The sequence below is a fragment of the Micrasema longulum genome, unplaced genomic scaffold, assembly GCF_059751315.1.
Source record: "Micrasema longulum isolate JH-2025_06_02 unplaced genomic scaffold, ASM5975131v1 h1tg000499l, whole genome shotgun sequence".
NCBI lineage: Eukaryota > Metazoa > Arthropoda > Insecta > Trichoptera > Brachycentridae > Micrasema > Micrasema longulum.
Window position 1 is genome coordinate 191406 of NW_028277696.1, and position 27236 is coordinate 218641.

A 27236-nucleotide genomic window follows, 5' to 3' on the forward strand; every position below is an offset into this window, starting at 1 on the left:
TTTTATTTTTTAGATGCGTTAATAATGTGCATAATGAGGAAAATCAGTGTTTTTTTTTAAATGTTTATTTGTTAATAGACTATCAAACTGGGCCAAAAAAAAAGATGTATTAATATACCCACTGAAACTTTAAAATTACACCGCCTGCAATGTCACAAGTGGGATTTTCTGACATTTAAAAGTATAACCCCGCACAATTAAAAAAACAAATTATTTGTACCTGCTAAACATCAAAACACGCTAAATGTCAAAAAACATGGCTACCAGAAATCTGTTGCCGGTTGCCACAACAACATAACAATGTTATAATTGATTTATTATTGTAAACACTTGTTCACATGAAACTGTGACGTTTCAAAGTAGTTCATTTTTAAAAAAACCATTTACATGAATTTTGTTCATGCTTTTTTGAGAAATTTCGCTGTAAATGTTCTAATTTTTACCTTGTGGAAGAAAACATTTTCTATATCCAATTTCCCGTAGCACTGAACTTCCTCATTCTCTCAACCGCGTTGTAAATATACGCCTTAATCAAGGTGCACATATTTGACAAACTCAAAGTATAATATGTTAAGTTTCTAAATATTACAAGTCCGTATTATCCGAATAAGCTGTTGGCTTTATGGTTTGAGGGGGCTGGGAGGGCCGTGAAGATGACATCGTCGTCGTCGTCCCCCACAAGGGCTAGCCGGTCCTCGGAGAGCCGCAGCCCCTGACCGGGACGAGGCTCATGGAGGTCCGCAGAGCCATCTCCAGACCCGTGCACCACATGGGGAGACTCGTTAAATTCGTCTAATTCTTCCATTCCTAAAAAAAAAAAAAATATTGAGAATAATTTTTAAATAAAATACAATTTTTCATTAAAAAATTACCCAGATATAAAAGTAGGTTCATATCCTTGAAGGCAATTATTATATTATATTGAACAATTTTTTAAAAGGAATAAGCCCGAAAACATAAAATAATATAGAATTAAATGAGAAAGCTCAGTGGTTTTTATTTATTTATTAAAAGACTATCAACTAAAGCCAAAAAATATTTTAAAACATTTTTATGTATTGTATTATCAGCGCTAAGATTTTGTAAAGTTTTGTAATTTTGAAATAATGCCACATGCCCTCTTCGGTGAGTTCTGCTGATTGGTGAACTGGCTTCCAGTAAACCGGAAGTCTATCACAACACTCTATCATTAGTTGATTTGGAAGAACGAGTGACGTCATTAAAAGTAATTAATTTTTATAATTTTTTTATGCAATTTCAAGAAGCTTGCGGTACAATTTAGTGCTCTAATTTTTACAGCACGTAACAAAACATGTTTTATATCCAATTTCCCATAGCACAGAACTTACTCGTTGAAAATAAAAGTTTTAAACGCTAATATTTTAATTATACATCATTTGTTTTAGAATGCTTTTTTTTTGTTTTTATTGAAAAAACATAATTTCAAATATATTATTATGTATGTAATATTTAATGGTCTTTTTTTAAAGATAGAATACCTGAGTAGTGGGAAGTAGCCAGGAGAAGATATTGTTCGGATCTGGTAGGCCACAGTAGGTGGGCCATCACACAGAATGCCATACAGTCTGCTGAATATGTTATACCTGCAACAAAATACATTTCAATTTCACAGTTTCTTCAATATCAAAGCTCTAATTTTTAATTGAATTTAATATTATTTTCTCAATTTCTAGAATTAAAATCTCTTGATGCCTCTTGGTTGTTAATTTACTTATTTTTTGTGTTCTTAAAACAAAAAAGATTATTCTTTTAAAAACCATAATGAAAAAAATTGACAGGTAGCTGGGTCTTACCTACATACAGTAAAACCTTGTTTTTACATTCCTTGATTTTACACTTTCCCGCTTTTTACATCAAAATATTTAGGTCCCATTTTTTCCATACATTCTCATTCAAACAAAAAAAAAATACTTGACAGTATTTCATAGACCCTTATTAATTAAAAATTGTTTATAAAAAAACAAACATGATATTTCCCTATTATCAGATATTTTTCTGTCAAAAAAATGAATTCATTTTCTAATGATAAGAATTAGTTTCGCTACTGTGTATACTTTTAAATGATCTTACCTAAGAGGAATTTGAATCTCCACAGGGGACTTATTTGTAAAGCAATAAGAGCAATAACAGGGAGGTAAATAAACCAAACAAGACTGGATGCCCCAAAGTGGAGAAGGAAATTCAGTTTCGCCATGTTGTGCTCGTATAGCATTGTATTTCTGGAAAAAACAAAAGTATTAATATATTTAGATTTGCACTGGTCTAACTCCAGCGCTGCGCAAACACTAAGTTCGAAGATCGCGCTTTTGGCATAGCCGGCTCATCTGCCCGGAACCAATTGCCTTCACGCTTATGAAGCATCGAAATTCATAATTTGAAATGAATTAATTTTAAATTCATTAAAACTCATCCTGAATTGTCTAGAAATATTTATTCAAATTTACGCAGATAAATTGCTTGTATCATAAAACTGTATTGTTGAAATGAAGACTTTGTTATTTCACAATTACCTGTTTAATATATTTTAATTAACAGTGCACAGTATTTAATGATGCTACGAGATTACTTAAATACCTAATCCGATTTTTTAATGATTTATCACATATTGTGTATAAATAAATGACATGATTATTGTCTACATTTTTGGAGATTCTCAAATTTTCTGATTGAGCGAAACTGGTGGTAGCGTATATTTTGTGATTGATTTGTTTTGCATTTATTTATTCGTCTTATTTTTTGCATCGTCTAAATACAACGCACAGAGCGAAGATGTTAATAAATTGCTGCCTAAAGTCAACTTTTAGTTTTTCTCTATATAGCTGAAGTCCAATTTTTTTTATAAACCTTTGCAATTTGTTGATACATTTAATGTTCATTATTAAAATTATTTTATGGAAGTTGGACAATTTTCTCACTCCTCACAACAATACGTTACAACCTCTGCATACATACATCATATAACTGGCTATGGAGAAACTTATAAATAAACAGGAGGCTAACAATTTTGTTGTGATGCTGTTAATTGTTGGTAAATTTAGTAAAAATGTGTATTTGTTTAAAAAAAAAAGCAAGCATCAATTTAGGTGAATACTCTGAACAAGCCTTTTGTCGACAAAATAGTTACAACGTGCGCTCACCTTAATTCATATATAAACCATAACATGATAAGTACTCGGAAGGCGAGAATTAGCCACCCGGGCCATGTTTGGTATTCATCTATCTCCTCTATAATGTCTACCTCAGTCTGTAATACAAAAATCAAAATTATGAGCACAGCTTATTTTTTACAATAAAACAAATAATTAATACTATATGTCTTTGCTTAGATAAACGTTAGACACTCACCATATTCCATATGTAGAGAAGTATATGGACTACTCCATAACACAGCCATATACCAAACACTACAGGCTTCCAAGTCAGCTCCAACCTGGTAACTGCCCATCCCTTGGCTAGTAGCAGTAGTAGCAGCATAAACAGGGTCTGAAATCATATACATAATATGTATCACAATCAAATATTCGATAGCAGACAGCTGTAAATCGGCTGACTATTATAGAAGTACTTTAAAAAATTCCCCACAAATACTTTTTTTTTTTTGCATGAAATCCGACATGTTTAACGCTATGTAAAAATATTTTTACAATTCAGCAGAATAACATATACTGTCCTTTCAAGCCTAATGATGGAGCTTCACGATGAAGTTAGCTTTAGTATTGCCCGATATATTATAATGAAATAATCTTGTTTTATTGTATGTACCACTTTATTTTTTATAATTTAATAACCAACTAGTTTCGGCAAAAAACTATGCTTCCTTCAGGGTTAGTTACAAACTTACATGATATAAAATTTACAACGTGACGGTAGAGTGGGTGTGGCTAAGGGAGAAAAGAGGGGATAGAAACACTGGGGGTTTATGTTTGAAGAAAGCATAGTATTTTGGCAAAACTAGTTGGTTATTAAATTATAAAAAATAAAGTGGTACATACAAAAAACAAAGTTAATTCATTGTAATTAATTGGACTTATTCGAGTCCCTATTATATATAAACAGCTGTTTCGGACCACTTAATGGACTAAGTAAATAAATATACATATATATATATATATATAATAATAAAATAGAAAAATAAAGAACTTAGTCACTCTACCATAAATCTGTACATAATGAATTTGACCAATCAACCGACGATTTTTTTTGGTTTACCACTTATTTATCTGTCAGCACAATTAATATCACCAAACCTTATACCTCTAAATAGAGAGATGAAAGTTATTCCACATACTGATTTATTTATACACGGGAAGCTCAAAAATTTCTTTTAATAAATATGTAAAACATACCCTGCTTAGTATATCGAGGATGTCTCCCGCCACTTCCAGGTTGGAAAACCCAACTCCGTCAAAAGCAAACTTTGCCGTATGTACCACAATAAAGCAAAGAGCTATAAACTCCAATAATAAACTGCATGTGAACAGTCTGGTCACAGGATGTCGCTGACTCCTGCAACACACAATTACCAACTAGAGAATAAATATATTTCACACTTGTTTATTTATATTATCAATGCGAATACCTCAATAAACAAAACTAATATAAATGAGAAGAAAAAACTGGTAAAAGAAATTCATTTTACATGCGCAAATGAAGAAATATTTCTTTTAGAGTAGTTTTATTTATTTATTTAATTTAATAAACGCCCAGAGGGCTCTTACAATATACAGTTAAAAGTACATAAACCATTATAGAAAATAACATAAAATAAAATCATAACTATTACACGAAACATATAATTAATTCTAAAAAAAAGAAAGAATGAAAAGGGAAATAAAGTGTAGATGAGTGAGTAGAGAAACACATTAAAAAGAGGAGAATTGAGAGGATGGCCTTTCGATGGATAGGATAGCTGATTTGATTGCAGCAGGAGTGGTGTGAAGCAAGTCAAACAGCTCAGCATAATTATTAGCAGTTCTGTGGATGCTCACTAGGGGATGGGAGAATGGTGGGTGAAGTTTGTCCTAATGTATTCACACTGGAACATGTGTTGGAGTCTGGTGGTCTTTGAGGGTACACGAAAATTTATTAGTGTTTTGTTTCATTCTTGATGTCTATTGACATATTTGATATTTGACAATCGCCGAGCTGCGGCAAATGTTGATCGTCAAATTTTACCGACAAATATCGTCTGTTTTTTATGCCATTGATTTTTAAAGATTAGTTTTAAATTTCCGCTTTCATTTTTGCTAGTGACATCACAGTTTATTCACCTTTCCACCCAGTTCTACAAAATCTAGGGCATTTATGATTGGTCAACTAATAATTTGTTAATAATGGATGACAACATAAGTAAATGCGTATATATATATATATTTAAAGGAATAACCCGCAAAGTTTCTATTTAAGAGGCTTGTCAGCAGGTGGGAAAGAGGTAATATGGAAGGAAGTTGTGAAAAATACACCTCAACCCTCAGACTAATTGAGAAAACTAGCGAGAATCAAACCCGCAACGCCAATTGCGCAGTTGGCTGTCTTACCAACAGCGCCAAGGCACCTTGAATATATCAAATATTTAACAATTTGTTTATACATGAGTTTCACGGAAAAATCATAACAATAATAATCATTATTTCCCTATCCACGCTCAGTGGTGCATAGGGCACTACATCAATAAACCAAATGCAGTGTTGTTCGGTCATTTGTAAATGAAAGTATGGTGATAAGTCTTACGCTTTGGGTGGATTACAAAAACAGGTACAAATCTAGATCACTTTCACTAGGCTCACTTTTTGTTGGTTAGTTATATATATATATATTACTTTTTATCAATATGTCCACTAATCTACAAGATTGTACAAAAGAATTAAAACTAAGTAAGTAAATTAACTGTGTAAAAATCATTGTTAGTATTATCTTTCACCCAGGAAAGTGTACTAGATTATAATGTCTGGTAATAACATTTAGTCTAGATTATTTCAGTATGACCTAAATACCAATTCAAGTAGGTAACATAACAAAATATTTCATGTCAAACAGGCTATTTATTGTAGTGCCTACATTAAAATATAATAAACCATCTGAGCACAATATATTCTAATTCACCAACAACAATGCCAATAATTTTACAATAATGTCTTATAAGACATCATTATATTAATAACCAATAAAATAACTACAAAATACGATTCTAATCGTAAAACTATCAATGCGTTCAAAACAAGTTTTTATTTATAATTTTTGGATTAAGGTACATACAAATAGGCTAGCAGTTGGCGACACGTCATTTTGACGTCACATGTCATGCCAGCCGACTGCGCTTTTAATAAACATTGGGTACAAGTGTGTCACAAAAATGTCATACGTGACGTTTGCTCCATAGAGCACCTCGTTTTCAATTCAAAATACGCATATTTTAAGCCTTTGTAGAAAATTTAGAACACATCGAAAAATATCAATACCATTACCATCATAACTATTTGCTTATTTAAAAAAAGAACACATAATTCAAATAACACATAGCTGAATTTGATTTATTTGTTATACAAATAAAAAAATGTTATCTTTTTATATTATCTCCCACGCTAGATGGATTGGACACAGTGTGTCACGAGGGTCTCCTACATGCAGTAATAGAGGGGGTGTCTGAGGGGACAAACTACAGGAGGCGCCCTCACCGAGAATACCTCGATGATTTATGCGAAGATATGGTCATATGAAGACCTAAAGAGGGCCGCACATGACTAACTGGAGTGGCAGAGATGCGGAGCTCTGCTGCAAATCTATCCATATTAGAGGATTAAAATCAGAGAGATATCTCCCATGCGAATTGAAGAATACACTTCTGTGTAGAACTAAATCTCTGAATGAGCGTTTTCAACTCAATGGCTACTCTTAAGTGAAAATGCCGAAAAAGGAAATTGTGCGGTGATTCATCTAACTTGTGGTCTAGTGGCTAGCGTGTTTATGTACCATGCCAGAGGTCAGAAAATATTTATTTAATAGGTGGTTATCCACTGCTATATTTCATAGTCCCTCGAATAGCATCGTCGTACCCTCGTGTATATTAAAATTTATTGCTAATAAGCCTAAATTAAAATACTGATGCAGCGCCCTATACAAATATAGGTGCAGATAAGGGAATAATAGATAAAATTAATATCATACAGACAATATTTAAAATCGTCGCCGTTCATGCAAAAGTTACTGACCCAAAAACACCCATTTGAGAAATAGCAATTTCATAGTTTGGATAACTAGGAAAAATCGTATGTTTGTGCTTTGGAAGTTTTATGCATACAACATAATTCCTTCATGTTTTTAATAAATTCCATTGGTAACTATTAATTTTGGATACATTTTTATGTATGTGAAAGGTTTTTAATGTCATTTGTTAAGTGACTTTTGCTTCTTTATAATCTGGATTATTATCCACCCAAAAGAATTAGTGACCAGAGGGAAATATTACAAATAATTATTAAATTTTGTGGCTAAAAATATTTTTTATATAAAGAAATATTTCTCCACATGTTTGTTGTTTTATTATACAAAATTATTTTTTAGGAAGAAAACTGTCGTACTTAAAAAAATGATAAAAATCTACCTAAACTGGCAATAAATTCTATCTGCCTTTAGTGATTTATGCTTGCTGAGATTTTATTGAAAGCCACTCCTCTGTTTTTCACTAACAACAATTAATTTCGATTTACACAATTTTTTTCTGAATAAGTCATATTATCCTCGGTGTTTTTTGCCTCTTAAAGAACATAATTTTACACTTTGAATGACATATTCGACTCAAAATGAACTTTTTTAGGGTTAGCGATTTTTGCCTGAACAGCGACGATATTGTGTAATAATAAAAGTTAATAAAATATCACACAAGATTGAAGAAAATTATTTAAGGTGAAACAATTGATACCTCACAGCGTAGATTTGTAAAGGAACGAGGATGATGTAACAGACCCAGAAGAGGAGATATAGTTCAACTGTGTTCTGTCTGTCAAAGGAGAACTGGAACAGGAGAGTATTATAGACGGATAGATTGGGATTTCCGTTCACAACCCAAAAGTCGTAATTCAATTCTTGCGGTTCCTTGGATGACAAAACATTCTTCCGTGAGCTGTGGTTTGTCACCGGCGAGTGTAGCTCAGTAAACCGTGTCTCGTTAGAATGGTGCCACTCGCATGTTGTCGCATTGCGGTAGCAAGCTACCATCGATATGTACCAGAATCTGAAAAATAAATAATCATTTTGAATACTATTACAGAGATAGCTCCTCTCTCCGGATGACACTCTGCTATGGAATATCTAAGAGAACTATGCATTCAGATTAACTGGCCGACAGGAGCTTTACGCTTAGATCAGCTACGTCTACAGCGAGAGAAAAAGTTGTTATACCTCTACACGCAAACAGCGCACTAAATTCAGTGAGCGCACATTTGCGGTCGCAGACCCTATGGCATGGAATGCTCTCCCCCCAGAGGTGCGAGGCTGTGAGAGTGAAGTCATGTTTCGCAAAAAACTTAAAACCCACTTGTTCTAAATCCGTAGCTTGTGTTAACAAAATAAATTGTTTTAATTAAATTACAAATTTAAAGGCTTCAATATTTTTTTTTTAACAATAGAATTACTTGGTAAAGCGCCCTTGAGGTATTGTATTACGAAAATGGCGCTATATAAGTTATCCATAATAATAATAATAATGGTGAACATAAATTTTTGGGAAGGGAATTGGAAATCCAAAAATTCACGGGACTTGTGACCTGTCATTGGGTGATTTAACTGGCCACTCTATATACACACTGCAACATTAACCATTCTGCCTATGTTAGAACATAGGCAGAATGGTTAATGTTGCAGACTTAAAAATATAATACGTTTTTCGGAATTCTTTTAATTTTTCCATCAGATCTGTTGATTTGTGAAGTTAAAGAGCTGAAACCTTTATTAATCTGGGTGAGATCCGACTGAATTATTTTACTAGACAATACGTTAAAACATTTTTCAATTTTTGTACTTCTATTGGTTTAATCAACAATATTTTGAGCTTGACCAAATGTTTGTAGACAAGGACAGAATTTCAGCGCCAAAGGAGTTTTTATGATTAATGTTTATTCTTTTAGGTTTTAGAAACTCCCTAGAGGGTATAGTCCCTGTCTACAAACATTGGGACGAACTCAAAATATTGTTAATAAATATTTATTTATTTTATTGCTTAACCTCTTCATGGCCACGAGTGAGATATCTCGCGAAAGATGTGTCGCATCAGGCCATGATAAAATATCTCCGCGTACTTTACGGCATAAAAAAGATAGTATGCCACGAGTGGGATATATATAAATAAATAAACTTGTTAATCTAACTTTAATCTCTAATCTAACTTAATTGTAATTGTGTGTAAATATGTTATTAGAAGAGCAAAGGAGATATATTATAAAAATCTCCTGAGTAACAATAATTCTCCGGGTAAAATCTGGGAAACAATTCGAGAAATTACAAAAACTAAATCAAAAAAGGGGCCTGAAATTACATCTATAATTTTGCCAGACTCTACAAATACAAATGATCCCCAAATAATAGCCCATATTGCCAATGAATATTTTACTACAGTAGGTTCTAAATTATCTGAAGCTATATTATGTGAATTCAAACTGAATAAATGTAATCTAGCATCATCTATTAATGTCAAGAACATAATGCCATCGTTTCAACTAAATAAAATATCAGAACAAGAAATCATTAAAATTATCACTAGTCTAAAAAAAACGTATTCCAAGGGTCCTGACTTTCTTAATATTTTTATGTTAAAACAATTTAAAAATTTCATTGCCAAGCCTCTGTCGCACATTTTCAATCCAAGTTTCTCATCAGGAATTTTTCCAACACAATTTAAACAATCAATAGTGCAACCAATCTTTAAATCGGGTGATCAACAGAATATAGAAAATTACAGACCAATATCGTTGGTAAGTGCATATTCAAAAGTATTGGAGAAAGCATTCAAAAATAGACTTAGCGATTATGTAGAGAGTAAAAACTTACTTAGTGACAACCAATTTGGATTTTTTTTATTTTTATTTTTTTTTTATTTATTGGGGATATCAACAGTAATACATGTAATACAAATATAACAAATAACATATACAGAGAATAAAACCAATGACAGATATCCACAGAAATACATTAAATACACGTACAATACATACTAGTGTGTTTGTGTGAGTGTAAGTGAGTGAGAGGGTGGGTGTGTGGGTGTTATATTGGAAAGAGGGTGTCAGGTATCGAAAATATAAATATATATAAAATATTAAGAAATAGAGATAAAATTTAATAAAATAAAATAAAACTTTATTATTGAAACTAAGTATAAGACAAAAAAGTATGTTTTAACCCTTACGCTGCTACGCAGTTTTTCAAGAATCTAATCAGAAATCTTATTATTAATACATTTTTAAAATATTTTATCGAATACGTTGTTTTCCAAACACACTACTGTTTTAAAAATTAATAGCAATTCCAAGAAAAATCTTCCATTTCATAAATATCTAATTCAAGCCCAGTGGAGTGAGCAAGATAGACAAATCGTGCCGCGCGCAACACATTCTCGTACAGCGGTTGTAAACCCTTTCTTAATCGAAAATAAAAACAAACAAAAATGATCTCGCACAGCAATCTAAAGGCACATTGTTTTAATAGTTATTATTGAAACGACAGTATTATGATGGTTTTTTTGTTGATTGCGGGGCAAAGTGCCCTTATTATCAAACCTACCACTTCCATCAATGCATGCTAAACAAAATTTGAGTAAAATATATCTTGGAATTTGTTGCAACAGAGAGGGAACACATTTTTGCCAAGGGAACATGGAAGTCTAGGCATTTACAGAACTTATATTTTGTCATTGGCTGTTTTAAATGGCCACTTTACACACTGCGAAATATTCACCATTCATGATTATTTTTACATTACCTCAACTCTTGCATCTGTTGACTTTTGCAAACTAAAAGAGCTGAAACCTTTATTGAATTCGGCGAGTTTCATCTGGATAAATTATTTTACATCCTAGGTAATGCCTAAAAATACTTTAAATTTTTTATGCAAGTTATTTCGATCAACAATATTTTGAGTATGTCCTAATGTTTGTATGGAGTTATTTAGACTGAAACTTTATCAAACTTTATTTAGTTATTTAGATGATAACGGGTAAATGTACTAAGAAGTGATGTTATTTCTTGGTAGATGTTATAATATAATTTTAATTTAAAAAATAATGTTTTCGTACAACTGTCTCACAAATTGATATCACTTCCAAGAAAAATATTCCGTTTCACTAATAGCTAGTTCACGCATAATGGATTGAGCGAGATAGACAACAGTTGCTGAAATTACAAACAGCTGTGGTAAATTACATATTGTGTACATTTATATATATTTTTAATCTTACTTTGTTACTCTAACTGACAAGTTAACTCTGCAAAGGGTCCTTTTTATTGTGAATAAATATACAAAGTATATCATTCAAAATGATAACGGATATTAAAAGTGATATAGAAATAATAATACCTCACCTAGAAACTTGAAAGCTTAGCAGCTCAACCTATTCCAAAAGTGAATTCGACAATAACGATCAACTTCTAAGTGATAGTGATGATAGTTTATATGACTCCTATGAAGAGCTCAAAATCTAAGAAGCATTTCTGAAATATTTTTGGATCAAGATCGAGCTGATATCTTTTATTTACCACAATTACGTTTTGTTTGTAGAATAGTTTCTAGAATAGAGTTTGTATAGTAATAATTACGTTTTGCTTGTGGAGTAATAATTACTACCTAATGAACAGCTAAAACCTTTTAATTTCACATTACTGTATGTACCCATTATAATAAATCAACAAATGATTTTTTAATATTCAAACGTCCTAATTGATAATCATTTAGGTTCCATGGTGAATTATTTTTATATTTTATGGCTCTTTACTTATTTGTTTATATTCTTAATTACGGGGTTTTCCTGTGATATAGGGACCTTACTAGATAAAAGTTATTGTATTAAAGGTAAAGTATTCAATTAGTTATTCATTACGGAAATACATCAATATTTTTGTAATCACTGGATCGGATATAATAGCAGGGAAGACACAAAATATAATTATTTTTCTCAAATATCATATAAGTGATTAAAAATTCTAAATATTAAAATGATTTATTTTTTATTTCACTGTTTTTGCAATGTAAAAAATTCCCTGTTTCCGGTCCCGGCTAGCTAGAAGTTTCCTGTGTTTAGTCGTTTCTCTTTTTTTAAAAGCACTGCAAATTTGAACATCATAAGTAAATGTGTACCGAGGAAATTTAGTTGTTTAAAAAAAAAAAAAGATTTGTTAATAAACTACTAAAGCAAGCTTTTTTTTCAATTTTTATGTATCGTATTATCGGCGCTACGATTTTTCAAAGTTTTGTATTTGCGAAATTAATCCACGTGTGACGTCGCAAGTTCTCTTCCGCTTCTTCTTGATTTATTCTGTTGATTGCTCCATTGACGATTAGCAAACCGGAAATCTTCCACAACCCTCTTATCATTGGTTGATTCATATGAACAAGTGACGTCGTTCAAAGTAGTTCGTTTTTATTAAAATATTTTATATGATTTTTTATTAATTTTCAAGAAACTTTGCTGTACAATTTAATGCTCGAATTTTTACCGCGCGTAAGAAAACATTTTTTGTATTAAATTTTCCGTAGGGCTGAAATAGGTACGAAACTGAATAATAACCCGTCGAATAAGTCATTTTTATGTTTTGAAAATGTTTTACGCCACTGACGGTTAAGTGCAACAAGCAGTTCCCGAATTCATTTACCCTTTTGGGGATTATGACGTCAGCATCAGTCTAGTTAGAACTTTATGATAGGGATTAACAACAACGATATATCGTTGTTTAGCAGTCTAAGGGTTAAGACGCGCATTTTAAATGTTATTTTTTTACAATCAAATGGATCAATAAGGGGAAAGTTCAAATTATATTCACTAGCAAAACGTATAAGTGGAGAGTTCTGGGCATAGTTCGTACGAACTGCTGGCACATGAAATAGAGAGCTCGACGTGTGACGGGTGCGGTAGCCGGGGACATTTAATGATAACTCTGACATAAGAGCCGGACTATCAAGGCGTCCACTGAGTATGTCATGAAGCACCCCCATGTCCAACAGTAGACGGCGATCTTCTAAAGTAAGCAAGTGGTGTTTTTTGCAGGAAGACATATAATTGAGATCGGTATACCTGCATCTCCAGTTAAGATGTCTAAGAAATGTCCATTGAATTTTCTCAAACTTTTCTTTATGTGTGACATATTGTGGAGACCAAACAGAAGAGGCATACTCGAGCAAACTGCGAACATGAGTAAAGTAGACCATTTTAATACACGCGATATCTTTAAATACCTGACATGTACGAAGTACAAAACCAAGGTTTCTATGTGCACGGGTCAGTATGTCATCGAAGTGATTCTCAAATGTAAGTTTGCTATCAAGAATAACACCCAGATCGCGTACGGTATCAACTCTCTGAACAGGTTGGTTTGATAATATATAATGATATGGGATTGGATGTCGACCTCGCGAAAAAGAAATAAGCAAACACTTTGATACATTGACGTTAATACGATTTTTCAAATAGTATTCTGTCAAACGGTTTAGATCATCTTGAAGTTTAAGAAAGTCAAGGGGATTCTTAACTTTGAAGTATATTTTTTTATCATCTGCGTACATCAAAAATCTTGCGTTCATAAATACAACATAAAAATCATAGAGATACGCATTGTAAAACAATGGTCCCAAATGTGAACCCTGGGGTACTCCGGAGGAAATATCAGCAAAGTCAGATCGAAAACCACCAAGAACAACAGCTTGGCTTCTATTGCTGAGATAAGATAAGATCCATCTGTGAACGTCTCCTTTTACACCCAAGTTTAAAAGTTTTCTCATAAGAATGATATGATCCACTTTAGACCAGGTAAAAGCACAGATGACGCAATCAAAAAATTAACCGGAGCATTAGTAAACAACATTAACAATGGTAAGAAAACACTTGCAATTTTTCTTGATTTGGCAAAAGCGTTTGACACCATATCGCACAAAATTCTTTTAAAAAGAGTTGAAAACATTGGGATCACAGGTAGACCTCTAAATTGGTTACACAATTTCATTTCCAAAAGATTACAGAGGGTTAAAATTGGAGAATGCAGCAGTACTGCTTTAGAAATAAATTTTGGGGTACCACAGGGTAGTACGCTAGGACCTTTGCTGTTTATTATATGTATAAACGAATTGTTTAATTTAAATATTAACGCTCGTATAATCACCTCTGCAGACGATACAGTTCTTGTATTTGAAGGTGATAATTGGGAGGAAACACATGTTAAGGCCGAAACAGGAATGAATATTCTTAAAAACTGGCTCAAAGATAATTTGCTGACACTAAACTCAAAGAAAACAAAATATGTAAAATTCAGCCCAAATATAAAAGGCCTACCAAGAATAGAATTAAAGATAAAAATTCATAATACAAATTGTAACACGCTCACCAGCTGTAATTGCTACCATCTGGAATGTGTACAAGACATCAAATATTTAGGAATCTTTATTGACGCACACCTTAACTGGAGAAAACGTATTAACTATTTAGTAGGTAGAGTAAGGAAACTAATCTATATCTTTATAACACTGCGTAACATATTGTCCATTGTAGATATTAAAAGTATATACTATGGTTTGTGCAACTCTGTTTTGGCCTACGGTTGTATTTGTTGGGGAGGAGCTGCCAAGACTATTCTTGATCCCTTGGTTAAGGTACATAAATCAATATTAAGGATAATATTGCGAAAACCGTACAATCATCCGAGTGAAGGCCTTTTCAAATCCTTAGACGTCCTTGGCTTAAGGCAAATCTACATAAGGAAAGTAATACTTGACATCCACAAAAATAAGAGCACTCAGGTGATTGTGAGTCATGCGCACTCAACCAGGAGTACAGTAAGAAACGATTTGGTGATTCCAATAGCACGTACAGCGGTATTCCAAAAATCATTTCTATATAACGGACCTAAACTATACAACCTGATACCGTCATTTTGGAAATCTGATAAACCATCAGTATTGAAAGAAATTTAAAAATTTGGTTGACAGACGTTGGAAGTAAGGAATCGGAGAATTTATTGAGGATAGTAATCTAAATATTATGCTATCCCATTGAATCATGTATAAATTTATTGTATTTTCGCATGTGCATATATATTGTGTATGTATGTGTGTATATATATGTATATGTATGTATATGTGTGTATATATGTATGTATGTGTATATGTATGTATGAAGTATGTATGCTTTATATTTATATATTTAATTGTATTTTTACATTTAATGTAAACTGTATTTTTTTTTTCTTTTCTTCTCTTTTGGGCTATAATTGTTTTTTTTATTTCTTCAATATTGTTTTTATTTATAGGAAACATATTCGAAAACCATATTTGCCGCAACAAATCGGTTTCTTAGAACAGGCATTTGCCCATATAGGAACCGATTGCAACATTAGGCGTATTAATATTTCTGGCTTGCCGACCCTTCATATACTGAGCCTACTCCTAGTACAAGCAGAATTTGCCAGTGTTTTTTGTGCCATTTTTGTAACATTGTATGTATAAACTAATAAATGAATAATAATAATAATAATAATAATAATAATAATTTACCAAAACTCAATGGTTAGGTACTAAGCAACTACAAAAAAAATATATGCTTACTTCAACTACTGTTTTTAGTTAGAAAATTGCTTTTTGCACACCCCACGCAAAATAATATTAAATGTTAAGAAATTACAACAGGGATGGAGAATACCTTAAATAAGGGAATATGGAAGTCTAGGCATTATCCTAGGGAAATCCATTCTTTTGTCAACGAACATTTGGACAAACTCAAATATTGTAAGATTAAAGGTGTTAAGTAAAACTATGATAGAAGATACACAAAGAGGATATTATCTTATCTCATTTACCGACTCAGCATATGTAAATATCACATTATTATACACGCAAGTATTTATGAGTATTCTCAATACAGAAATATGATACAATATCAATATAACTATGAGGTAATCAACTCGAGGGTGCATTGACATAACTAAAGCGAGTAATAATAAATGTTGAATGAATAAGGATATCTGTTTACCTGGGTTGCCCTCGATTCTGGATAACATATGTGAACTGATTCCCTTTTATAACGTTCCATGGCGTATCTTCATCCACACACAGTTGGCCACGCTTGCAAGGTATTGTCCTCAAGTAATCTTGTCCCTTTTCATTACACTTTGGATGATAAGCCGTCACATTTAACTGACCAAACATATGTTTGCACGCTTTCTCTTTATCCGCCACATTTCGGTTGCTATAATAATCTAGAAAAAGCGCGCGATCGAGTACTGCAAATGTAACAGGAACTGGAAAATCAAACTCAGATGTGATGTTTCCATAAATATAACCGTACGATTCTTTCGGCGAGTGAATGTCCGTTTTTTGGAAACCAAATTTAGTAAGAAATTTAAAGAATTCGTTTGTCTTAAAACTTCCCTTAATGTGCTCGCTACCCGCGTTTGAAATAAAGAAAAATAAAATAGTTATACAGGCGCGGAATTTTACATTTGGCTTTGACATAATTAACACATTGTAGAAAACAATCGTAGCGGTCTCCCGTAAAGAAAACCCAAATCTTTTTGATTTGACGCGGCCCCACTAAACTTGACAATTTGACAATCGTTGACAATCATGAACCGCCCCGAGGGTTTTTTTTAATGATGCCAACACAGAACTTTATTTAGCTGCATCCACATTTTTTTTTCTGAAAAGAGTAGGAACTTTTCATTTTCTCGTCAACATCGTGGCGACATCTATTGTGATACAATAATAATAGTAAAAAGTGTCGGTACAGATATACCTATTTGCAAAATAAAGATCGCGGTTTCGGTAGTTGGTTCGTTGGTTGGTAGTATGTTAAAAATCCGACAGAGCACGGACTTGGGAATTATACAAGTTTAACGGGACTAGTAAATTCGAAAAATCGCTTACCTCTGCGCCGCGGTGTTCATCATTCGTCAGCAAAAGTAATACTTAATTTTTAGATTATGGTTTACAATCGCCGTTTATTCAATTGTATTTTAATTAATAAATGGACAAAGGGATCCCTTGTGTGATGTTAGAAACTATGGAAAATGTCATATAGAAGGTAAGGCAATTCTACAAAACATTTTAATGTTTTCTATTTACTTGAATAGAAGACCTGTTCAAACCCATCGACATGGGGATAATCATTGTGTTGAGGTTGTATGGATTACTAATTAATTTTGTCGGGTATTGAATTTTACGTAAAAGTATGATTTGTCATCTGTCAAGAAAATAATTTATAGTTTTCCTACTTTTCGACATATTTTTGGTTATGATCTCGGCTCCGGGCGATTAGAGCGATCGCTGTTTTACCGACTCAGTTCTGTGTTTCAGAGGGAACGAGTCGATCGCTTGTCACGCAAAATAACATTTTTCCATCGCTTTGTCGTGTAATAGTAGTTTTTTCCGGTGAATTCGTTGTTTGCGCACTATGGAAATACATTTGATAAGATAAACAGCGAGTTCCGACCTCCGGAGCGGAGATCGCCGCCGAAAGACCGAATCGAGCTTCCCGCGAGTGGTCTGCCACCGGCCGCGGCCCAGCGCCCAGCGCCCGCCGTAGAGCTCACTATGTCAGATTGCGTCGTCGCGAAAACAAACGATCACGATGTCAGCATGGACATGTCTAACGATAAGACCCTCTTCGAGCCCACGGTGGAGATGATGGTAAACGACTTCGACGACGAGAGAACACTAGACGAAGAAGAAGCACTAGCGGCGGGAGAGAGGCAGGACCCCAGGGCCGAGCTCTCCAACCTGCGCAAGGAAGGGGACATGCCCCTGGAGGAGCTACTGGCGCTGTACGGCCTGGACCAGCGCCGCGAGATGCGGCCGAGGGGCGCCGCGAGCCCCGGGGCGGAGGACAAGCCCGACCCGTCCGCGCTGCGCCGCCTGTACGCGGAGCCCGGCATCGCCGAGCCGCCGCGCTTCCTGCGCTCCGTGTCCCGCCCGCCCTCCGAGGAGGAAGAGGACTACGACTACAGCCCCGAGGAAGAGGACTGGAAGAAGACCATCATGGTGGGCGGCGACTACCAGGCCTGGATCCCGGACGGGCTCTGCAGCTACGACGACGCGCTGCCCTACGAGAACGACGACAAGCTGCTGTGGGACCCAGAGGCGCTGGACGAGGGCGAGACGGAGCGCTACATGGCGCGCGTGCGCGAGCTGGCTCCCGAAGCTCAGGGGCTGGACGCCGTACCCACGGGCCCCCAGCTGCGGGACGACGAGCAGGCGCTGTTCCTGCTGCAGCAGTGCGGCCACAACGTGGAGGAGGCGCTCCGTCGGCGCCGCCTCGCCCGCGCCCCCTCGTCCCCGGCGCCGCCGCCCCCACTCGCCCTGTGGTCCGAAGAGGAGTGCCGGAACTTCGAGAACGGACTGAAAGCGCACGGGAAGGATTTTCACCTCATCCACCAGCACAAGGTTCGCACTCGGTCGGTCGGTGAGCTGGTGCAGTTCTACTACATCTGGAAGAAAACAGAACGCCACGACATGTTCGCTAACAAGGCCCGGCTGGAGAAGAAGAAGTACACGCTCCACCCAGGGCACACTGACTACATGGACCGCTTCCTGGAGGAGCAGGAAGAGTCCCCAGCGCCTCCCGCGCCCCCCCCTGACCCCCTGGCGGTGGGGCGCGAGGTGTTCTCCGAGATGCCGGCGCGCTCCCCCTCGCCCGCCCCCTCGCACAGTGCAGACGACACCGACCAGGAGTCAGCTCCCCCCTTATAATGTCCCCGAGCAGAGTGGCCGCGCTGTGAGGAACTCTGACTGTATTCCGCCTGAAGCTTCTATAATTGTATATTGTGGTAGAAGACTCTTTAGAACATTGCCATAGTGTAGAAAATAGAGCGTATTTTCCAATAGACTTTCGAGTTGATATTGCTCTGTCTCCATCATTTACTGTGACATTTTTATGTGAATCATGAACAATGTAAAGAAGTTTATATTAAGTATTTCTAAAGACATTTAAATTATTATTTTCCTGATTTTAATTTTGATGTTCGATCTTGCATATTTTATAATTTTGAATTAGTATATTTTGTAACTTTTTGCTTTTAATATTATAGAGTAAACTGTATTTTTATATAAAATGCGTACTTTTAATTTCGTGGAATGAAAACATTGCGCCTGAGCATCACGCGTATTTAATTTTACGAACCTTGTAAATATTTTTAAATCTACAATATACATACTTGTATTCAAATATTGTTGAACAGTAAGGTCCTAATAAATATGTTTGTTCAGTTTTGATTGGACAATATGTGACCATATCTGAAGGTTAAATATTATAGGAAGAATTTTTTTACAGATTTTGAACCCTGTTCCTCTACTCTCTTTCTTCTAATCTTTCTATTACGCTATCCTATTTTAGATATAAAAAATAATTATTCCACAAATACACACTGATGTCTCTGTAAGATTAATTAGATAAATTAATTTATGTATACTATTATTGAAATATTCAATTCCTAAATCAGAATGACAATTTCATATTCACATATCATCATGATCGTAGAACAATGACGCGTGTGATTCACTTAACATTTTATTAGTTTTTTATACATTTTATTTTTTAACCTGGAATATAAAGCCTTTATAAAACAATAATAAAATAAATAAAAAACATCTTTGTTTACCACTTATTTTGATTTTTTCTACTGCCCGGTTTCAATGCTACACAGGCTTCCTTTATCTAGGTATACCTACAAGGCTACACCTTTTCAAGATCTAATATATATATAAAAGACAATGTCACATTTTTCTTGCATCTGTCGTTGTTTTGCGACAAATTAATTAAACCTGTTTTTACTATGGTTTTTTCCATTATAAAATAACATTTCTGGTTCATAATATGATTACTTGTTTCCCTAAGGCTTACTTTTATATTCAAACGGGCGAATAATTGAGAAGGAAAATATGGTCTGCGTATTACAGGCCTTATGATCTGTCATCGGCTAGTTTACACACTTTGTAACATTCACTGATCAGCGTGTGGTTGAACCTCCATATTATCTTTTGAGCTTGTATAAATGTTTACTCTCAGGAGAACCTGGGACCTCATGCTTGGTAGGCAAACCCACTAATCACTAGACTACAAGGCATGTATCAGAAATGGAATTAGCAAAAATCTTAAATCCGGATTATTAAAAGCGGTAAATGTTATCTAAGGCGATAGGGTATCCTGGAGGCAACTGGTGATGTCCACATGCTCCACTTAGGAGGGGATGTGGAAAAGAAAGAAGATGAAAACTATTCAAAGGTGTACTTAAAAATTCAAAGGTCAATATTGTAAATTACATTAATTTAATTGTATATTTAAAACCATGTGAGATTTTTTATTTTCAAATAAAATATATATCTTTCCCACCTGCCTACATAAATTGAGAGATATTACAACAGATTAAAGATAAGACGTGTTTTGGTAAAAGGCCTGAATAAAGTGGAAAAAAACAACAGATAGAGACCATTTTAGAGTTAAGTTTTCAGCGATTTAAACGAGCACTAAATAAATAGTCCAGATCTTGTCTTGATGTGCCTTATGTTTGTCAATGCTTCTTTTCTTTTTTTTTCAATGTTTTAAACTATTCTTTTATTGTAATATTTAAACCCTATAAATTGTATACATGGACAATGTCCGTTAATAAATAAATAAACTTGTAAAAGAACAGCACCTTTCTTCTCAGAATTTCCCCTTAGCTTTGCTAAACGCTGTACAAAACAAAATACGCAGCAGCGTTGGGAGGATCATTACCGCGCTTTTTCTACAGGTAAAATCACTAAAATGTTTTTCCCAACGCTGGTTGATGCAGCAAACTTCCGTCATCATCACCAAAGTACTTTCAAAACGACCCAAATTTTTACCGGATACGGAGCAATGAGAAGTTATCTATATAGGTTTAAATTAAGGAATGATGACTATTGTCCATGCGATGATATTTCTTCACAGAGTATCGAACATCTCTTATTTTAGTGCCCATTTTTTAGTTTACAACTCCATAATCTTGAAGCAGAATGCAGGAAAGATGGAATATCCTCAACAGATATCCACACTGTAGTTTAAAGTAGTTATCACGCGCCATTGTTCTTGAACTTTGCAACAGTGGTGATTGGACTCATAAAGGTAATAAACCAAAATCAGTGATCGAACATCCCATTTCCAAGACAAACTAAAACTATTTTTTCCGAGTACCTTAGCCTTGTACATGACACGTAAGGCTACTAAATACAGGGGTCCAAATATATATTTAAAAAAAAATTTCAAATATATATTATTATGGATAATTTTTATTTTATTTTATTTTCGGAATATGGTACCTCAGGGGCGGGGCGCTTTACTAAGTGATTCTATGAATGTCAATTTGATGTAACTTTAAATTTATAGTTTAAGTGAAACAATTTATTTTGTCTTCACACACTATGGATTTATTCAAATGATTTAGAGAACAGGTGGGTTTTAAGTTTCTTTCGAAATGTCACTTTTCACAGTTTTGCACCTCTGCTGTAAGAGCATTCCACGCCATAGGGCCTGCTACTGCAAATGCGTGTTTACCGAATTTAGTGCACTGGTTGCATACGGGTATAATAAATTTTCGTATCGCCGTAGAGGTAGCTGATATAATGCATAGTCCTTTAAGATATTCCGGAGCAGAGTTGTGCAGTAACTTATACATTAGTCAATGGAGTTTGTATTCCACCCTCTGTGTATTTTATTATTTTTTTGTGTAATTTTTATCTCATATGAATGTACTTATGTTTAAAATTTTATGTAAAATATTTTTTTTTAAATTATGGTCGCTTTTATTCAGTAGTCAAAAACTTATTAATTCTATACAATTTCTTCCAATATCTTCCTATATAAATTCCTATTGTTGATAATCCCTTAGATAATTAAACGACTGATCCTAATGTTTTCTTGATATATATTTATGTGGTTTTTTTTATCTTAGATACTGCAATTACCTTTTTTTTGAAAATATTTTTGAATTCCTACGATTTACTAAAATATCAAAATTTTGAGGGCCATTTATAACAAGTTGTAAATAACTCACCATTAGAAAATGAGAAACAAGTTGTGGTAGAGTGGGGTTCGAACCTCAGACCACTAATCCGCTTACTTTCTCCGTAATTTGACGCTGGTAATTTCAGGTAAAATAATATAAAACTAAAAATTTTGAATTTCGAAAAGTTTAAAAGTCTTATTAATCTAATAAGTCTTAAGAATTATAATTATTATTATCTATTGTGAGCTTTGCTGACATATTTCAAATGAGTCACAAGAATTTCTTTATTAAATATACAGCCTAAGCCAATTTCAACACATGTACGAATATACAATGTACATGAAACTGAAAAAAAAAGAACCTTTAACCATATAGCAAAGACAAAAAAGGGTATTAAAATAATATACAATATACAGGGTGTTCACTAAACCCTGTCACATCCGAAACCACGATGATCAGTATGAGCAAGAAGACATATTGGCACATTCAAATAAATTTTTAGAACGAATAAAATTTTCAAAAATAAAATATTCTAAAAATCAAATGGTTGCTTACTTCTGCAGGGGAGAAACGAGGAGGGGGGAGTCTGATGTCTGGTACGCCCGCCTCAGTCCGAGCACTGAGAAACTTTGTATAAGCTAAGTGATAACACGGTTTCTTTACTATACTCGACTAATATTTTACGTTTATCCACACTATTCGATTAAAATATTAACAATTGGAATTTTAACCAAAAAATTTATAGCACATGTTGAAAAATTTACAGAACAAAATATTAAAGTCGAGGTATTTTAATGTTTGATGTGCTCTTTCTAAAATTATATGCACGTCAGATATCGTTCTAAAACGCCTTCACTGACACGTCTTAATGCTAAAACATAATTTTATACACATTTTTTCATCAAAACATCAATGTCACAATGCGAAAAAAATATTTCACTGTTCTGTCACACTGTTTTAAGGTTATAAGATTTTACAATAATTTATACTCCACGTCTATTTTATAATTTCACTTATAACTTGCACGCTTATTTAATAATTCCTTATTCATATGCTTCATTATGATTTCGATAATCATACACTTGGCACGGATCTACTAGGACTGGTCATGATAAAATTATTCGTTCATATCAAAACTGTAACGATTGTTACCCTGTAAGCTTTGTAGGTAATTTATGAATAAACTTGAAATGTTAAAACTGAAAGAATAAAAGATCTCGGATATAATATTCCTTTCCTCTTTGAAACAAGAATGAACAAATTTTGGAATATGTTGTAAAAGACCAACTTGTAGCATTTTTAGAAAGAGAGAACGTTTTATGTTAACAACAATGTGGATTTAGAAATAATCACTCATGTGAAATGGCCCTTAACTTAGTAATAGAAGATTGGAAGGCAGATACAGATAAAAATAATTACATCATTTCAGTATTTTTAGACTTCAGAAGAGCTTTTGAAACAAGTGATAGAGAAATAATCATTTTAAAACTTGAGAAAATTGGGATAAAGGGAATTGCATGGTTCGCAGAATATTTGAGTAATAGATATCAAACTACGAAAATTTGAGATATTCTATATGATAGTCTTATGATTTCATTGGGAGTACCACAGGGATCAGTTCTTGGCCCTATACTATTTATTATTTACATAAATGACTTGGTGAAAATTCTTAAATACTGTAAAATAAGATTATTTGCGGATGATGCCCTGGTATATATTGGAGGAGAAAATTATGAATCCATAGTACATCAACTAAAATATGACCTTAAAAATATCGAAATATGGTTGAAGAAGAATAAACTTAAGCTGAATACAGATAAAACTAAGTTTATGAACATAGGAAATAAAAAATCCCTATTTCACCAACAATAGTGATGGATGAAGAACTATTAAAGGAAGTGAAAGAGATAAAATATTTGGGGATTATTGTGGATTCTAGATTGACTTTTTCCCAGAATACAAGATATGTGACAAATAAGATAGCAAGGAAGGTTTCTCTTAAGGGAAGAATCAGAAGACATCTAACTGCAGATTAGTGCAGGATGATTTAGAACTCCATTATTGTGCCTCATATAAATTATTGTAGTAGTATTTTGTTTTTGGCAACTGAAGGGGAAAAAAATAAACTTACTGTTCTGCAGAATACACTAGAATAAAGTGGATGCTGAAACAAGCAAAAATTATGACAGTACGTCAACTAATATATTTTAATTTAATGTTTTTTGTTCATAAAATGATTAATGGTTATACCTCAAAAGAGTTGACTCAAAAGGTTTTTTCTAATCAATGTGAACACGTATATAAAACAAGAAATAAACATGAAGTTAGACTACCATTTCGTAGGAAAACATATACACAGAACTCGTTGGTGCACCGAGCTGTACAGTTATATTATAAGGAAATACCATTCAAAATAAGAGAGCAAAAAAAATTTATTTCATTTAAATGTCAGTTAAAAAAACATGTGTTTAGAAGAGAAGTTAGTTTTTAAAAAGTAATCTTATTCGTGTTAGCTTTATAAAAGTTTTCTTTTTAAGTGTACGTATATTGTTTAGAAATATTAATAATTAGTGTATGTTTTAATAATAATTAGATAAAAGTTAATATTAGGACATTCATTTATTATGTGTGTACTATTTTTTTATTTTTTTTTTTAACTAATTTTAAGACTAAATAAAAAAAAATAAAAACAATTATTATTAATAAACAAACAGGACCTGCCACTTATTAGCAATTATTTCTTAAAACTATCTGAAGATCACCGCCGGGTAGATGAAGGAACCCCCGCTTAAGAGATAGGAGATTAATAAATACATCGATATTTTTTTCGATACTACATACATAACAAGATGCGCTTTCGTTTGTCAAATCAATATTTTCTCTTCTGTGGTAATTTAATAGGCGTTTATTTAAATGGCAGCACCTGTGATGATATAATTTTTTTTTTTAATTAAAAAAAAATATTTTTTATTTACAACAAAGTTTGACTGATGATTTTAAAAATGACCAGGACATAGAGAGACAGATAAGAGCTATCAGTGTCAGGGCCTCTATGCTGCAAGATGCTTCTACCTGCAAAAAAAAACAATCTATACCGAGTCATCGATAGGGTTACAATACTTTAATTTCTACAGAACGGGTATTTATATACATCATTGAATATATTTTATGAAAATACATTACAGATGTATCTTTATGCATAAAAAAATAAATACATAGGTAACTTAGTGTGATTTTATTTATTTATTTCGCTACATACACTTATATCAAAATATGTATGCCTTATACCCCTGAAGAGTTTGTATGGTTACACAAAATACAGTATTGTTGAAATAGAAATTAAAATATCAGCATAACCTCAAAGTAATAAGACAAGATTTACCTGTATTCTGGGCCAGTTTTGCGAGCCGCAATCAATATATTTTGGTGATTCACATATTGCAGTCCTTTTGGTTTTCAATTGTTCATTTATCAAGCGTTTTCGACTATTTAAAACAACGGCCTTAGGCGAAATGGCGCTTTAATTTTGAACAACTGTCAAATTTATTTTTGTCCCCCTCCTCTAAGCCCGAATCTACCGAAATCTACCGATTTATTTTTCAGAATCTACCTATTTTCGCTTGATCCAGTCTGGCAACCCTGCCCCCATCTCTAAAGCGGGGGTTCCTTCTTTTTACCCGACGGTGATCTTCAGATAGTTTTAAGAAATAATTGCTAATAAGTGGCAGGTCCTGTTTGTTTATTATTAATAATTGTTTCAAAGAGGAAAGGAATATTATATCCGAGATCTTTTATTCTTTCAGTTTTAACATTTCAAGTTTAATCATAAATTACCTACGAAGTTACAGTTTTGATGTGAACGAATAATTTTATCATGACCAGTCCTAGTAGTTCCGTGTCAAGTGTGTGATTATCGAAATCATAATGAAGCATATTAATAAGGAATTATTAAATAAGCCTGCAAGTTATAAGTGAAATTTTAAAATAGATGTGGAGTATAAATTATCGTAAAATCTTATAACCTTAAAACAGTGTGACAGAACAGTAAAATATTTTTTCGCATTGTGACGTTGATAATGTTTTGATGAAAAAGTGTGTATAAAATTATGTTTTAGCATTAAGACGTGTCAGTGAAGGCGTTTTAGAACGATATCTGACGTGCATATAATTTTGGAAAGAGCACATCAAACATTAAAATACCACGACTTTAATATTTTGTTCTGTACATTTTTCTCAATATCTGCCATAAATTTCTTGGTTAAAATTCCAATTATTAATATTTTAATTGAATAGTGTGGATAAACGTAAAATATTAGTCGAGTATAGTAAAGCAACTGTGTTATCACTTAGCTCATACAAAGTTTCTCAGTGCTCGGACTGAGGCGGGCGAGGGGGACGCGGCGCGCGACGTACGGGCGTACCAGACACCAGACATCAGACTCCCCCATCCCTCCTCGTTTCTCCCCTGCAGAAGTAAGCAACCATTTGATTTTTAAATATTTTATTTTTTAAATTTTATTAGTTCTATAAATGTATTTAAATGTACCAGTATGTCTTCTTGCTTATACTGATCATCGTGGTTTCGGATGTGACAGGCTTTAGTGAACACCTGTATTTAAGAATACGATCAGCATATAACACTTCGAACCAGAGGCTGCCGGTGACTGAAATTCCCAGTAGAGCATTTTAATTCATGAAATGTATTTAGTTTGTACTTACATAAAATAAGTACACAAGTATTTCTTTTCAAAAGATTAATGGAAGGCGCGTACGACTTACATTTTTTTGTAGAGTAAATCCATTCATCGCTCTTCATTTGAGAAAACTTTTCATTGACATGATTGTTGAACTCTGGTATGGACGATCATTGACAAAACATCGAGACGATCTTGGGACATGTGTTTATCAGAAAAGTTTTCACAGGTTTCAAGTAGAAAAACACCTTTCACACTCTATAGTTGTCATCGGGATTGTACAAATGATTTTGAAATGTTTCACTGTTTTGCTAAAACA

At 33.7% G+C, this 27236-nt stretch overlaps 3 protein-coding genes across 8 annotated transcripts in view; 2 read left to right on the plus strand and 1 right to left on the minus strand.

Annotated features, from left to right (window-relative positions):
- On the minus strand, nt 1-16830 carry LOC148281084 (transmembrane protein 145-like). Of its 3 annotated transcripts, none has more exons than XM_088227328.1 (8): nt 16238-16830; nt 7940-8251; nt 4368-4527; nt 3367-3504; nt 3159-3265; nt 2092-2240; nt 1500-1604; nt 1-807 (listed from the first exon to the last, which is right to left on the minus strand). In XM_088227328.1, exons 1-8 carry the CDS (start codon nt 16717-16719, stop codon nt 599-601), a joined length of 1662 nt encoding a protein of 553 aa, XP_088083454.1. In that variant the 5' UTR covers nt 16720-16830; the 3' UTR covers nt 1-598. The 3 variants fall into 3 exon arrangements, with proteins under 3 accessions (XP_088083454.1, XP_088083455.1, XP_088083457.1); XM_088227329.1 differs by lacking the exon at nt 16238-16830 and adding an exon at nt 15908-16005; XM_088227331.1 differs by lacking the exons at nt 1-807; nt 1500-1604; nt 2092-2240; ... (1 more) ...; nt 3367-3504; nt 4368-4527 and adding an exon at nt 7732-7795 and having other exon boundaries at nt 7901-8251; nt 16238-16719.
- LOC148281085 (terminal uridylyltransferase Tailor-like) overlaps nt 16219-27236 on the plus strand; it is a 20043-nt gene continuing 9025 nt past the window's right edge. Inside the window, exon 1 of one of the 4 annotated variants that reach the window (XM_088227326.1) lies at nt 16219-16337. The gene's annotated coding sequence lies outside the window, so the exon portion shown is untranslated. Of the gene's footprint in view, nt 16338-16846; nt 17288-25872; nt 26697-27236 lie in introns of those variants that run through there. The other 3 variants (XM_088227323.1, XM_088227327.1, XM_088227325.1) reach the window with 3 other exon arrangements.
- LOC148281086 (mesoderm induction early response protein 1) lies at nt 17549-19865 on the plus strand. Its single transcript, XM_088227332.1, has one exon. The coding sequence runs from the start codon at nt 17797-17799 to the stop codon at nt 18949-18951; it is 1155 nt and encodes a 384-aa protein (XP_088083458.1). The 5' UTR covers nt 17549-17796; the 3' UTR covers nt 18952-19865.

What these genes read in the sequence shown, in the direction of transcription:
- LOC148281086 (XM_088227332.1), top strand. Translation starts at nt 17,797, where the DNA reads ATGTCAGATTGCGTCGTCGCGAAAACAAACGATCACGATGTCAGCATG.
- LOC148281084 (XM_088227328.1), bottom strand. Translation starts at nt 16,719, where the DNA reads ATGTCAAAGCCAAATGTAAAATTCCGCGCCTGTATAACTATTTTATTT. An exon ending in CAGAATCGAGGGCAACCCAG is followed by an intron (nt 8,252 to 16,237) that starts GTAAACAGATAT and finishes TTTATTTTTCAG; the next exon opens with ATTCTGGTACATATCGATGG. An exon ending in TCCTCGATATACTAAGCAGG is followed by an intron (nt 3,505 to 4,367) that starts GTATGTTTTACA and finishes ATATGATTTCAG; the next exon opens with ACCCTGTTTATGCTGCTACT.